Here is a 15,288-nt window from a genome sequence, read left to right as displayed (position 1 = left end):
AAATATTAAGGGAAGCATGACATTAAATGTGTAAATAAACATTAAATTCATGAATTCATAAATTTTTCTCTTTATAATATAATCATGCAGATATGTGAACTTAAATTTACTTTTGTGATTAAAGATTATTCTAGAATTATCACTATATGAAGAGCAAGCTAAGTTTTTCAATTGATTTTCCTCTATGTAATAACTCCCCAAATATTTTAAACGTGTAGCAGAATGTAGAGATAGAAAGTCTATATCAAACCAACACACTTGTGATTCACATTTTTGAAAGGTAAATATAACAAATTTATATTGCTTACTACTTTTGGTACTTATCGACTAATGCCCTTGTATGTAGAACTATAACATCTGGTCTTGTTTTCAGCCTAAATAAAGACAATACTGTTGTTTTGAATCCCTCCCTATCTTGACTTGCTGTGGTATGTTGCTGAGAGAACTTTAGCATTATTCTAGCCTTTAGTCTCCAGTGTCCAGTTAGTCATGAGACTGAGGCCTCCCTTAGTTAAGGAATGAGCTAAGTGAAGAAAGTTTTGAGTGTTTTAGCATCCATTCATTCAATGAGGACTTTTTTAAAGTGCGTCATTACTAAGGATACATATTGAAACATGGTCTGTCTTAACTGTGTTATACCAAAAAATCTTGAGAATCACTAGTGATATTAAATATAAAATACTGTGTATCACATATGAATTACTTATGAATTAATATGTGTCATCCATTTGATTGATGTAATCCCATACATGAATGGGTATATACTACTGTTTTATAATAACAATGATCATATTAATAATGAATTTTCTACATCTCAAGGATTGTACATTCTAATAGAATAGTATGAAGCATGGTAGGTGTTCTAGAACAGGATGTTCATGAAGGATCACATGACAGCAGAGAAGAAACCCTTTGTCTTTTGCACACTATAGAGGGTTTGGAAGAAGTGAATCCATTTTTAGAGCCTATTTGGTATCCCAGTGATGTGCTAGGTGATATGAGGCAGATCTGAAGGTTAGATAGCAGCCAATCATCTCTAAGAATGTTGGGAAAATTGCATTCACTTAAGGGAGCTATGGCAGTCTGTAGAGTGGCATTTTGTGAATTATGTTCTTTTGTGTGTTTCCGAAAATATTGTTACTTTTATATCTACAAACACATTGCTAAACTTTTTCTGTAAAATGAAAACAGCAGAGGTTATAAAAAATGCAATGGAAAACCATTTCTTTAGTACCAACTTTTCCTAAGGCTTTAGTAGTCAATGCTGGGATAAGAGTTTCAATGCTTTCCTGTCCTCATTACTTCCTATGTAAAATGTGACTAATAAGGACTTTACTCAAAGGAGAGTTAATAAAATTGAAGAACAATTTTCTATAGTTCCTGAGTCATAGTAACTAACACTAACATGGTATGTTTTTATTATTAATTACAATTTTAGGTTAAAATCTATGTTGATATTCCAAATCATGGGCCTGTTAAAAAAAAAAAAACAAACCAGCAACAATAACCTAATTCTGACTTTTGGTTTCCTCCCACATTTATTTAGATTTTGAAGGATTTATTTGTAAAACACCTGGATCTGGAATTACAGATATGTATAAATGTATTTTTTAAAAATTTGCTTTATTATGACAGGTGTCCACAAGATGATTGATTGAGAAATTACTAATTGAGTTTCAGGTGGTAAAAATCTTTTAAAAAGTTATATGTCTATGCCAGTAGGTATGTTTAGATTTTTTAAGTTTAAGTTGAAAGTAAAGATTGACTAGATTTCGTATATAACGAACTTAATGATGGAGCAAATTTCTGCCCAAATCTCATACATACACAGAGCTAATTTCTGCCCAAATCTCATACATACACAGCTATCGCATCAATATACTTTCTCTTACGTGAATGTGTAGTGTAGGCATTTTGGTACCAAGAAGAAACTCAGATAATATGGTCATTTCTCTGATTTGTATTTTACTGTGAGCCTATCCCCGTGCCTAGCTTTATCTTATAAAATTAATTTAAAATTATTTTTTTGTTTCACCTGTACTTCAACATCTACCTAGCCTACTTTTTTATTTGCTTTTTTCTAATCTTTGGTTTTAATCTTTAATGAATGCCCTAACCATAAGCCAAAAATTCAAAGCCCACAAATCTGGAGGATCTTCTTAGGATATACATGGGTGAGACGGGAGGGCAGTCTGTGGACATGTGAGTTCTCTTTTTCCGCATCTCACAGAAGTATGAGCCACACTAATACTGGGGTATACAAGGTAAAACAATGCAATCATTGAACTGAGGTTCAACAAATACTGTATGCTGACAATCTTATTCTCATATATCTTATTATTAGTATATTTTTTGGGGACAAACACTGAGTGGATGTGGGATTTATTAATAGTTAGAGAGGATCCTGAAGACTAGATATACTGTCCCAGGGGTCTGAAGCATTTGAGAACTACAACTACTACCACTACTACTACTACTACTACTACTACTACTACTATTACTACAACAACTACTACTAATGATTATTCTAATTTAATCTTAATTATTCTTAATTTAATCTTGAGTCTTTCTCTACCACATTTCTACATTTTTTTCTGTTACTAAGCTTCTGGCCTCAGATTGGTTCCTGACTTAATCTTAATTAAATACAATTTAAATTACTGTAAGATGAGATAAATTGAATATAAAGATTTTAAATTGATCATTGTCACTGGAAGGACATTAGAAACTGTATATGAACAGAAGCTGGAGTTTAGGCAGTGGTAGCTGTATTAACTGTTTAGCTTAGAGTAAACACTGGCTAATGCTGGGCTAAATTCCATATTACATTCCATTCCATATACATTTAGGAATGTATAATTTTGAACAGCTGGGATCTTATTGTACATAGGTTTGTATCCCCTGCTTTTTAAAGCTCAGTTTTCTTTCTTTAGTCTTCTACCTTTGGACAATCAATTAAAATAATGATTTTAAATTTTTCATGACACTACATTATGATCTTTTAATGTTGATATCTATGTTGGGGAAAAGAAAAAAAACCCAAACAAGCAGTCGTCAACTTCAGAGCAATTTAATCTTAATTTTTCTTTCAGGTTGATGAAAAAAATACTGTTTACTTTAAAAATAGTACACCAGCTGTAAAGTCTTAGTGATTTCTTCCTTGAATGTTAGTGTCTTAGAGCAGCATCTTCTTTTGTGCTCAGTGGAGTGCTATTTTGGCTTTAAGTGGCATTAATATGACATAAATCCAAAGGAGACTGCAAAATTCCATTCCAAATTGTACAGACTAGATCCCTTCTCCCTTCCCTTGAACTGTAATTGTTAGTGTGCATTGTGGATTTTTGGGAAGCTTTTGTAGTCTATAATTTCCACTAACAATTTTATCGAGTGACTTATTTTTCATTTCTTTTCTAGAAGCCAGTATAATAAGAAGAACATAGAGAAAATTCTTGGCTTTCTCGTCATCTCTGTTTAAACAGTTAACATATTACAATCGTAGGCCAAGCTTAGCTAAACTTTGGTATGAGAAATGAGTATTTTGAAATACTATTTTTTCCACAGAGGTTCTTAAAGATGAGGCTTTGTAAGCCTGTTACCTGAATTATCATTTTATGTTATATATATTTTTTCATACCTAAAACTTTTCTCATCCTAGGAGATAGAGAAAACTGATTTCGCCTATACTGGTCTAAGTTGCTTTCAAGCACAGTTATTTTTAAAAATTTTTATAGAATTTTTTTTCAAAAAGGTCATTGAACTTAAAAGAAAAAAAGTGACTCTTGTTTTTGTGTGTGAATGCTTATATATACACAAAATACTAAGTTTGTATTAGTGAGCATGGCATCATTGATGAAATACCTGAGAAAATCAACATAAAGGAAGGAACATTTATTTTGATTTATAATTTCAGTCCATGTTGGCTTGACCTTGTTATTTTAGGCCCTTGGGAAGGCAGAGCTAGCCATATGTTAAGGAGTACTGGTACTTCATGGTAGTTCAAGAAACAGAACAGGGAGCTAGAGCAAAATATATACTTTTCAAAGGCATGCATTTGACTGCCTCAGCTAGGCCCAACTTAAAATAGTTCCTACCTGCCCTACCTCCCCTATTGTCCATTGCATATGTAATTTTGAGTGATCAGTGGATTAAACCATTAATGAGGTCAGAATTTCCGTGGTCCATTCACTTCCTAAAGGCCCACTAGCTACAATCAAGCCTGTATTTCCCACATATATGGCTGGGCACAGTGTCCAACGGAAGCGTAAGTAGCAGGATTAGATTCCAGACCAATCTAGATGTCAAGTGAGACCCTATCTTTAGGTAACTAATGCAAAAAGGGGGCTAATGGACTAACTCAAGTCTAGAGCTTCTGTTTAGCAATCTGAATTCACCTTTCAGTCATACAGAAAGTAAACAAGTAAAAAACAGACTTAGGATGGCATATAAACCACACTTTGTATTATTAGTATGTGTTTCACAGTGTGAAAACTTCTATCTTAATGTCTATAAATTTAACTACATAAATAACGTGGATTCTTGGTCACGGTGAAATGTATACATATTGACGCTCTGAGCTTATTCCTAAAGATCCCTTGTGTTGTCTGAAAGCATTGGCAGATTGCTTACAATGCCATAGGTCAGTTTTCAGATGAGTACAGGGCTTTAAAACTACTTCCTTCTGTGTGGTAATCTTGAAAGCAGTGTTTTGTGAGTTAGTTCCCAGATGAAGAATAACTTTTATACTTATATCCTTTCAGTTTGGAGAGAGAATGTATCTATTGTCTGTCTGTCTGTCTGTCTGTCTGTCTGTCTATCTATCTACCTATCTATCTATATCAATTAGTCGATCAGTCTTGGTATATCTTTTACTCTAGTCAAAAAATCCTTGCATAAAGCAAGTGCCTTGTAGTGCTATGCAGACAGCATTGTCATTGACATATGTTGTCTTCATGGTATGTATCCATCATAGTCATTGTAATGCAGATGTGCATTAGTTTACCAAATGGATTATCACTGATGGACACAGAATTCTTATGGGAGAATAGAGACAGCTGCCAGCCAGTTATAATGGTAGATTGAGTGAATGATTGAGATGGCCATATCTATTGCCTGTCAGATTGGAAAACTGACAAAGCAACATCAGTATATAAAATTAAAGCAGATTTAATATTAAATGTGCTTTTCAGCAAATGGTAGGAAGAAATTCAAGGATATTGCTACAAAGTGCAAAAGTGGCTACTTTTTTATCAGTGGAAATGTAATTTTCATACAATAAAGTGTCAATGCACTTTATGACAATCAGGACAAATAGGTGCATTTATACTTTTCCCTGGGCTTCTCTTTTGGACGTAAGTGCTATGTTTGGCTCTCTGCCCAAGTACTAGTTGACATTTTTGAAGTTTAACAAAGAAGGGTCTGGGCCCAGGCAAATGTCTGTTGTTTAAATCAACAGTTGTCAGTGTATATATTTTAATTTTGTCTTTGTGAGTTAATGAAAAGGAAAAGGTTACATAATTGTGGGGAAACAAAGGCTGACATTTTGAGTTTGCTTAATAAAATCATGATCTTATTCAAATCTGAAAATTTAAATGTCATTGCCTTTTTAAGCTATGACATGAACATCTATTCTTTTATTTTTTGTTTTATTGTTATTATAAAAGTGATGTACAGAGGAGTTACACTTATGTAAGTGAGGCAAAGAGCACATTTGTTTTTGGACAATGTCACCCCTTCCCTTGCTCTGTTCCAGTTTTTCCTTCCTTGTTCCTACCCATACATTGTATGTTCATTTACAACACAGAGTCTAGTGAATTCCACTGCTGCCTTCATATTTTTCATTCCTTATCTATACCATGATGCATAGTTCTTTTTCAGTTGCTCTACTTAATAAAACAAAATCATGCTTTAGTCCCCCTCCCCAGATTTATCCTGTGTTGTGTAGGCTTCAAGGGTAAATTATCTGAAAGAAAAAAAAGTTTTGTATTGAAATTCTCTACACTCTATATGGATATATGAAGACTTTCTTATTTTTGGCCCATATGGCATTATTACTTCTCTATCACACTGTCTCCTTTTACATAGTCTAGTATATTTGAAATGAGATATCTAAAATATAGAGAACATAGCAAGATGAAATAAAAGCCTAATAAAATGTTTCAGTCAGCATCAGATCTCTTTGAAATAAGATATTTAAATAGTATGCATTTTATTTCAGAGCCATTTGAGTTAGACCTAGTATCCCAAGGAGTAATAATGGGCTTTGTGCTCTGAAGTGATCATTTTGGATTAATTTGATGTGAATTAATAAGAGATTTATTTGATAGGAGTTGTTTGAAAGTGATGACATTTAAACCTCAACAGGATTTAAGATGTCCAAAAATACCTTTAAAGATTCAGGAACAGTCAATTCAGAGAAAGCAAATTAAATAGAAAGGGATAGCAAAAATAGCATCTGACATTTGGGCTTCTGAAGTTTGAAGCCATTTACAACAAAAGATATCTTCCATTGAAATATTGTCCAGGCATCTGAAGAAATAATAATAATATAAAAAGAAAACATTTAAACTCCAATAATTCTTGGGTTTATGAATTTAGTAAACAATGTCTCTTGCATTTTATAGTTCACTTAAGCAATCTGATTTTGATCTGTATATATAGAGTAGACAGGATTCAAGTGTGTTTTTTTTTTTATTCCTCCAAACCAAATGAGCAGACACATATGTTCTTTAAAAACTAAACTTTCCATGTTGTTCATATGGAAGCTATCTAGATTGCTATAGGCCCAAGACTCGACCTTCCTTTTATTTTGCTATCACTTGCTTAATTCTTTAAATTCTTTGTAGGAGACTTTTGATCAAAAGAAACATTTTCTTTTTATATTTGATTTTTTAATAGTAAAAGCTACATGAAATATGTAATTAATAACTCAGTACTCCTAAGCCAGGATATAACCAACTGCAGAAGAAATCATATATTTATGAAAGGGAAGACTATCACGACTTTTCTTTCCATGTTAAGCTTTCATTTCAAGAACTTGGAAGTTTTATTATCTTGCAAAACAAATAACATGTTATTTGGTATTGTATATTACAAATCTAAGAACTGCTGCTTATAATACAAATCATAAAGCATAGCATTTGAGACTGAGGTCAAATTATACAAGTTGGTTTCCTAAATTTTTACAGTCTTGTTCAGTGTATATGTGTGTGTATGTATGTGTGTGCATTTGTGTATGCAAATCTCTATAATATATATGGATACATATCTTTGCTTCTTTAAATATCTTAGCTACTATTCATTACTTAACTTTAGAAAGCTTCCATCTAATGGAAAGAAATACTAGTCCTCATTTGCCTTGAGTGAATGCATGATCTCAGTTTCTTTTAAAATTTCTGTGATGTTTAGTTATAAATTAGCTAAATTATTAGTGGGTTAATTTACAGTGGTTAGGTAATAATCAAAAGCTTAGAATTGATTTTCTGTGAAAGTGCAACTCTGATACTGTGACTCACACCTTCTGTACCACTGGAACTACATCCACCTCATGGCCAGGTTTTGCTGGTTCCTTTTTGGAGAGCATCCTCTCAGATTGTCTGTCAGGGCTGACTTCTGACTATGATTCTTTAAACTTACAATCTTTTTAGCTATGATTACTGACCTGAGCAGTGGCACCTGACTTATATTTAAACTTTTCATTTTTGTTTTTATTTTTTCTATATATTTTGAATTGTATTGCAAAGGTGATGTACACAGCGGTTAAAGCTACATAAGTCAGGTAATGAGTACATTTCTCTTTGAATGTTTAAATCAGTGAGATCAGGTAGTTACTAGAATCATATCTTCATCTCAAATGCTATGTCTTCTGTATAAATATGTGGTGGTGTAGAATATACCACACTTCTCTATTTTTTTTTATAATAGTGAACTCTTTCTAAGAGAGCTTTTATTTACGTTTTAATTTTAATTCAGAAAAAAACAGATACTTAAGGGTAGATAAGATTTTTGCAGATGGATTGATTGTCTTTGGTCTCAGCATTGATATTATATTAGAGCGTCGTGGAAAAGCTGGCCATACTTTTTTGACCTGTCTAACATCTTGGCAGCCATATTAGATGGATGATGTAAGCAGCATTTGTGTGTGTGTGTGTCTGTGTGTGCAAAATGAGGCATATCTAGAAAATGATACTTGGGATTACTACACACAGATGACTTTGTCCCCTTCATTTTCATCTCCATTACCTAAAGTTGCTGGTTTGTAATGATCCTTTTTTAATTGATGTTTGAACGCTTTTGAAAAAAGTAGTTTATATATGGCATCTTGCTATGGAGTGGGATGATAAAGTTCAAAATAGAATCATCAGAACTGATGACTGAAGTTCTTTGATGTGATTAAGTATTTTCAGTGCTTTGAAATGTTCTCTTTAAAACCAGTGCTGGCATTTAAAATTTAAGATTCCTCCCTAGTCTTTAGTGTAGGTAAGTATCAAGTCACTAGGATTAAGGGAGTTTTAGAGGTCAAATAATCTCAGCAACATCCTGACCTGTTATGAAAATGACTTCTTGTCCTGTAATCTTTCATATCATGCCCGCCCCCCTCCCTCCTCGCCCCCTTCCATGCAGCTGCTTTATTAAACCCAGGGGAGGAGAGACTGCTGCTCACGATCTGCCTTGTGCTTTTATCAGATGTTTTTCAAGCAGAGCATGGTGCTGGCATATTAATGTATTTTAGGTGTGATACATTAAAGTACGTTTATATCATTTAGGAAGGAATTTTTATTTTGCTTTCTTTTACAGATGTACAGATCAGCTCTCAAAATGTCTTCTGTGTCCTCTCAGCGTCTTCTAAGATAATTGCATTAGCTTCCTGATAGTTGACTAATAGAATTAATAATTGTACAAAGCACTCTAAAGCCACATGCCTTATGAAGTCAATGCTGGGTATGATTTTACAAGTATGTGATCTATTTTTTTTTCAAGTGAAAATGTTAACTGGAAAAGTTCTTGGCACATAGTAAAACATCACGCAATCTGTTATTTGTCTTAGAGATAATAACTTGAGGGTGGCTATAGTCTTATGGTATCTAACTTATGACTTGCTAGGGGAGTTTCTTCCACTTAGAAGAATTGCAAATGTGCTTATATTTACATAATATGTCACTCTGAAAAATTATGATGATATAGTTCCAGTAAAATTTTTTTTCTATAACTACTTCAAAGAATAGTCAACTAAATTAACCATGATTTTTGTTAAACGCCAACTAAAAAGAACATGTCCCTGCCCCCACAACACAAAATAAAACTCAAATGACCTTTCTGATACTTCTTTGAAGTTTTAGCAGCTTAGCATTCTTAGCAATGTATATTATTAAGGGCTCTTCTTAGCATAAGGAATCAGTGAGTCATATGCTTCTGAAAGTCTGTTCTTGGGTAGAAGAAGGAACTGAAATTTGGAAAGATGATAATTTAATTAAATCCCATTTTCTCTCAAGCACTAAGATGCTGGTTAAGTAGTTTTTAATCTTTGACCTATTGTATCTCTTCATGATAATGACAAATCAGCAAGATCTAGAATTATCTGGGCTCTGAAAAAATACTTTTTAATGTAAATACCTTTAGATCAATTAACTTTTGAGTATTTGACCAATTAACTTTTGAGTATTTAGTATATAGGAATAAATAAACCGTTTTCTTTCTGTTTTGATGGCTGGATAACTTAAGTGAATTGAATTTATTATCCCATGTTTCTTCAGATGCTATTCCTTTCACATAGATTTTTCAACTTTTGTGTAGCCTTATTTGTTTTATTTTTATCAGTCATTGTTAGATTTTAACCACAGTAAGCTGAAATGTTAAAGGACAAATGAAATCATTATTCAGTATGGATCATAACAGTTACTGAAAATGTGTTTGGAAGAAACAAGCCTAAACTTCTAAAAGAACATACAAGAGGTCGTTGTGTGAAGTGATTACATGCCTCATCTCTTTATATGTAATAGGCAATATATCTAATATGTGTAACAGGCAAATTAAAATATACATGTATTTTTAAAACATGTTTTTAAAATGTACTTCATTATTTACTTATTCGTTAATTTATTTTTACTTCTGAGACAAAGTCTTACAATATTAACTAGGCTGATCTGGAGTTCCCAGGTTCAATTGATCCTCTGGCTTCAGATGGTCCACTTATTTGGGGATGGTGGGCCTCTATTCCTTGTTCAGAACAGTTTATCTTTGGTTTAAGTGGTAGTTGAAAGATTTAATTTCTTAAGCTTCCTTCTTATTCTTTGAAAAAAAATTCCCTTAATTGGCTTTAGTAAATTTCCTTGCATTTGCCTGATGTTGGTGGCTCATGCCTGTAATTCTAGCTACTCGGGTGGCTGAGCTCTGAGGATCATGGTTTGAAGTCAGCCTAGGCAACAGAGGCTGTGAGACTTTTATTTCCAAGAAACTACTTAGAAAAAGCTGGAAGTAGCGCTGTGGTTCAAGTGGTAGAGTGTTAGTCTTGAGCAAAAGAAGCTCAAGGACAGAGCCTGGTCTCTGAGTTCAAGCCCCAGGACTAGCATACACAGAAAAAAGTTCCCTTCATTCTTCTTTGGCTGTTAGAGGTTCCTAAGCTACTCTGTCACTGTTATTGACATGAAAACACTATATTGTTATATTATTGTAGGTTGAAGTATAGCTCAAGTAGTAGATGCCCAGCAAGCATTATGCCCTCTGTTTAAAAATATTAGAAAGCAGTATATGCATACATATGCATATATGTATGCACATATGTATATGCACATATATCTCTCTTAAATGAATTTATTGATAGAGATGAAATGCTCATTATTTGACATTTTCTAAAAGTAATGGGATAGTTTTTATTCTGTTTATGTAACATCTGTTTTACTATGAGAAAATTTTGCATATACATACACATTATATATATGCATATGCACCCATGTATGTTTAACCAGTATTTCCTGGTCTAACAGAGATTGTTTAGATTTGTTGATTTTAGACCTAATGGGGTGGCATCACTAAGGTGTGGCACACTCCCCTCCTACCCACAGGAGGTGTCTGGGCTGACATTGTCTCATGGCCATCACTTCCTCTTGAAAGTTCAATCTTTTATCTTGTAAGTTTTGTTGTTGATCTAGTAGGGAGATTCTGTGGGATAATAGCATTATTGGTGTATAGGAGCAGCGTACTTTTGAAGTACTGTCCTATATTGTGCTGTTGACATTTTGATATATAAAAGCAGTATACTTTTGAAAGCACTATTGTACTGTTTTTGACATTAGTCACTAAAATGAATTTTTACTTTGTGAGAGTCTCTCCAACTAGTGCATTGTCAGTGATCCATATTATACATTTTTTTACTAGATCTCTCAGAAGCAGTGGTGCACTCAGATATCCCAAACCAGTGCAATGCTTCAGCCCTTGTGAGAAATCATAAATGTAAATGACTCAACTGTGTTATTAATGTAGACTTTCCCAGCCCAGTATGATAATTGTTGTACAACGAACCCTGCTATATTTGTCTTCACAGAAGAATTGCTAGTAAAGACGACTTGTTTGATTAGAGAGTTACAGGTGAAGTTTTCCAAGACCTTTGAGAAGATGACTTCCACAATACTGGGCAATTTCAGCTGAGTGTTTTAGGAACACAGAATCCTACCGTCAACTAGCCTTTGTTAAGCGCATTCTTTAATGGACACAACACATATTGTTTTTGAATTCTAAAATGTCCCTCTAGTTCTGATTCATTAGATTCCTCTAGAAGAATTTGTTATAGCATTCTAATTTTGACTTTAGTCATTGATGCCTCTGACATTAAGAGGTACAGCTGAGCTAGCATATACAAGGAATCTTAAGAAACCTCTAGAATTTTATCACTGCTTCAAAATGACAAGGTCACTCAGCCTACTAGTTTGCTTTAGTAAATCTTCTAGTGTGTTCTGAATGGAGAACTTGATATTGTTTCCCTTAGATGTACCTAGATACCAAGGCTTAGTTCCTTCTTCCTTCTGCTGGACAACAGAGCTAGTGATACCTCACTCTTCTAGTCTTCTGACTCTCAGGAAAGATCCAATTGTCTCTTAAATGAATTTATTGATAGGCCAGAGATGAAATATTCATTATTTGACATTCCCTAAAAGTAAGGGGACAGTTTTTATTCTGTTTATGTAACAACTCTGTTTTACTATGAGAATATTTTGTTTGAAATTATATTTCCTCTTGCATAGAGTAGCAGTATTTAATTCCAATTAGTGATGTTTATATCTGTATATATTTATCACACACGTAATCTTTATTCTATAAATGTAAGTATGTGTATATATATATATGTTCTATGAACATAGTGTGCATTTATGCATGTTATATAAAGTATAATGTGTATACATTTTATGTATGTATGTGATTGACTATAATTGAAGAATGACATGAACAAAAGGATGGGAGAAAAAAAATAGATAAGATAGAGCCAGTAAAAAAAATGAGTTCTTTAATACTCATAATCCATTGTAAAATAGTATATCAGGCAATCTTTGTGAGGACAAGAGTTCTAAATATTGTTTACTTTAGTCTTAATTTACATTTAGTAATTTAGTTTTTATTTACTTACTTTATCAGTACGGTGCCTTAACTTCACGGCCTAGTGCTGTCCTTTAGCTTTTTCAGTTCAGACTAGCACTCTACTGCTTGAGTCTCAGTTCCACTTCCCAGTTTTTGCTTGTCAGTTGGAGATAAGAGTCTTATGGTGGAAGCGGTGCTGTGGCTCAAGTGGTAGAGTGCTAGCCTAGAGAGCTGAGGGACGCCGCCCAGGCCCAGAGTTCAAGCCCCATGACTGACCAAAAAAAAAGGTCTCATGGACTTTTCTGCCTGAGCTGACTTCCAACTCTCATCCTCAGATCTCAGCCTCTGAGTAGCTAGGATTACAGGTTTGAGCCACCATAGCCTGGGAATATTACTGTTTCTAAAACTCACTTTTCTCAGAGGAAGTCTATCATTGTACACCTTAGAGGTCCTTAGAGAAAATAGAATTGTTTATTAATGAAGTACTTGTGTATACCTTGGAAGTAACTCAGCATCTACCATTTTTTTTTGTATTTTCACAGATATGGTCCGGAAAAAGAACCCCCCTCTGAGAAACGTTGCTAGTGAAGGCGAGGGCCAGACCCTGGAGCCAATAGGTACAGAAAGCAAGGTATCTGGAAAGAACAAAGAATTTTCTGCAGATCAGATGTCAGAAAATACAGATCAGTGTGATTCTGCAGAACTAAATAATAAGGAGGAGCACATCTTGCATGGCCAAGATCAGTCTTCAAGTAGTAAGAAGGACTTGAAAAGCTCAGTCCTGAGTGAGAAGGCTGGCTTCAATTATGAGAGCCCCAGTAAGGGAGGAAACCTTCCCTCCTTCCCACATGATGAGGTGACAGACAGAAATATGCTGGCTTTCTCATCTCCAGCTGCTGGGGGAGTCTGCGAGCCCTTGAAGTCTCCTCAAAGAGCAGAGGCAGATGACCCTCAAGATATGGCCTGTACCCCATCAGGGGACTCCCTGGAGACAAAGGAAGATCATAAGATGTCACCAAAGGCTACGGAGGAAACAGGGCAAGCTCAGAGTGGTCAAGCCAATTGTCAAGGTTTAAGCCCAGTTTCCGTGGCCTCCAAAAACCCACAAGTGCCTTCAGATGGGGGTGTAAGACTGAATAAATCCAAAACTGACTTACTGGTGAATGACAACCCAGACCCGGCACCTCTGTCTCCAGAGCTTCAGGACTTTAAATGCAATATCTGTGGCTACGGTTACTATGGTAACGACCCCACAGATCTGATTAAGCACTTCCGCAAGTATCACTTAGGACTGCATAACCGCACCAGGCAGGATGCTGAGCTGGACAGCAAAATCCTGGCCCTTCATAACATGGTGCAGTTCAGCCATTCCAAAGACTTCCAGAAGGTCAACCGCTCTGTGCTTTCTGGTGTACTGCAGGACATCAATTCTTCAAGGCCTGTTTTGCTAAATGGGACCTATGATGTACAGGTTTGTGCTTTGCATTACGGTATTTTTGTAAAGAAACTACTAATAATAATGAAATGTGACTTTCCATTTGCATGTTAAAAGCTAAATCTCCAGACTAGAAGAGTGGGTAGCTTTGAGATCCAAGAGAAAGGTTGGATGCATTTCTACAGCTTCTTGAGATGTGTGTTCAGAGTTGTCTTTAGTCTCTTGTCATAAAAAGCTAAGTTTTTTTTTTAATTTCTGGATATATCTCATGGTAATTGAATGGAGAGGTTCTTTCAAAAATGGCACTGATCTTTATGATTGTGCATGGTAATTCATGCCTTGTTTTAATTTCAGATTATAGTTCTGATATAGCTTTCCTTTTCCTGAAAATCTTTCCTATGTTTTAGCTTAGGATTTAGAGTCAGCTTGATTAGATTTGGGACCTAGTGATGATTGTAGAGATTATGCTCCTGAGAAAAAACAAAATAATGTTGGAAATGACAATTTTAGATTAATTTAAAAAGTCAGCATGGTTGTAAGTATCAGGGACATCAGTATCATTTTGTTATAGATCAACACATTTAAGGTAAATGATAATAATTTATCAAGACATTTATAATGACTTAGAATTATACTTTTATGAAAACCAGCCCACGTTTTTGCTCTACTTTTTTTTCCCTGTCTTTAGTTCATGGCTTACATGAAAGAAGAGAAGAAAATGTGATGATTTGAAGTAGAATGAAACATGGAACTGAATCTATGGAAATATATTCTTTTAATTTTAGCATAGTCAGAACTCATGGTCAGCTTAAGAAAGACTTTTATTGTAGTCTGTGCATTTTCGTTGTCTTATTAGGTCAGGGAGTTTTCAAAACGTGTTAACTTTAACATTAACTTATTTAGTTATAATTAGAAGTAACTCAAAACTAAGGAGATCATTTCATTCTTATACGACTTACTAAATTTCTTGAAATATCAAGTCAGTTTAATCAACTTAGTAGCCATGCTGCAATTGCTTTTGACATTTCTGATTAAGAAACAAAGGCAGAATACAAATAACAATGAAAATATTTTGCAATACTTGTAAGAAGAATCAGAGGAGAAAGCACTTTTTTTTGGCAGAATGGCAGTCTTATCACTTTAAGAGAGATAGGAAGAACAGCTCTTTTAAAGCCAGTTTTATATTTTGCTAAGCTCTCTAAAAATTCTATCTTAGTTCGTGAATTTCCACAAATAGAATTATTTTTGTGGAGCAGCAAATTAAGCCAACATAGTTATTATGCATGAAA

The 15,288-nt window shown here is 34.2% G+C and overlaps 1 protein-coding gene across 6 annotated transcripts in view; it reads left to right on the top strand.

Annotated features, from left to right (window-relative positions):
* The window catches only part of Trps1 (transcriptional repressor GATA binding 1), a 236,737-nt gene that overhangs the window by 32,853 nt on the left and 188,596 nt on the right, over positions 1-15,288 (top strand). For 5 of the 6 annotated variants that reach the window (XM_069991291.1, XM_069991290.1, XM_069991292.1 and 2 more), the window contains exon 2: positions 13,107-14,035. In XM_069991291.1, coding sequence (XP_069847392.1) covers positions 13,109-14,035 — 927 coding nt within the window. In that variant the 5' untranslated portion in view covers positions 13,107-13,108. Of the gene's footprint in view, positions 1-8,793; positions 8,952-13,106; positions 14,036-15,288 lie in introns of all 6 variants that reach the window. The other variant, XM_069991289.1, reaches the window with a different exon arrangement.

This window comes from Dipodomys merriami, unplaced genomic scaffold, assembly GCF_024711535.1.
Source record: "Dipodomys merriami isolate MVZ:Mamm:240054 unplaced genomic scaffold, mDipMer1.0.p SCAF_4, whole genome shotgun sequence".
Lineage (NCBI taxonomy): Eukaryota > Metazoa > Chordata > Mammalia > Rodentia > Heteromyidae > Dipodomys > Dipodomys merriami.
This window is presented reverse-complemented; position numbering and strand designations above follow the sequence as displayed.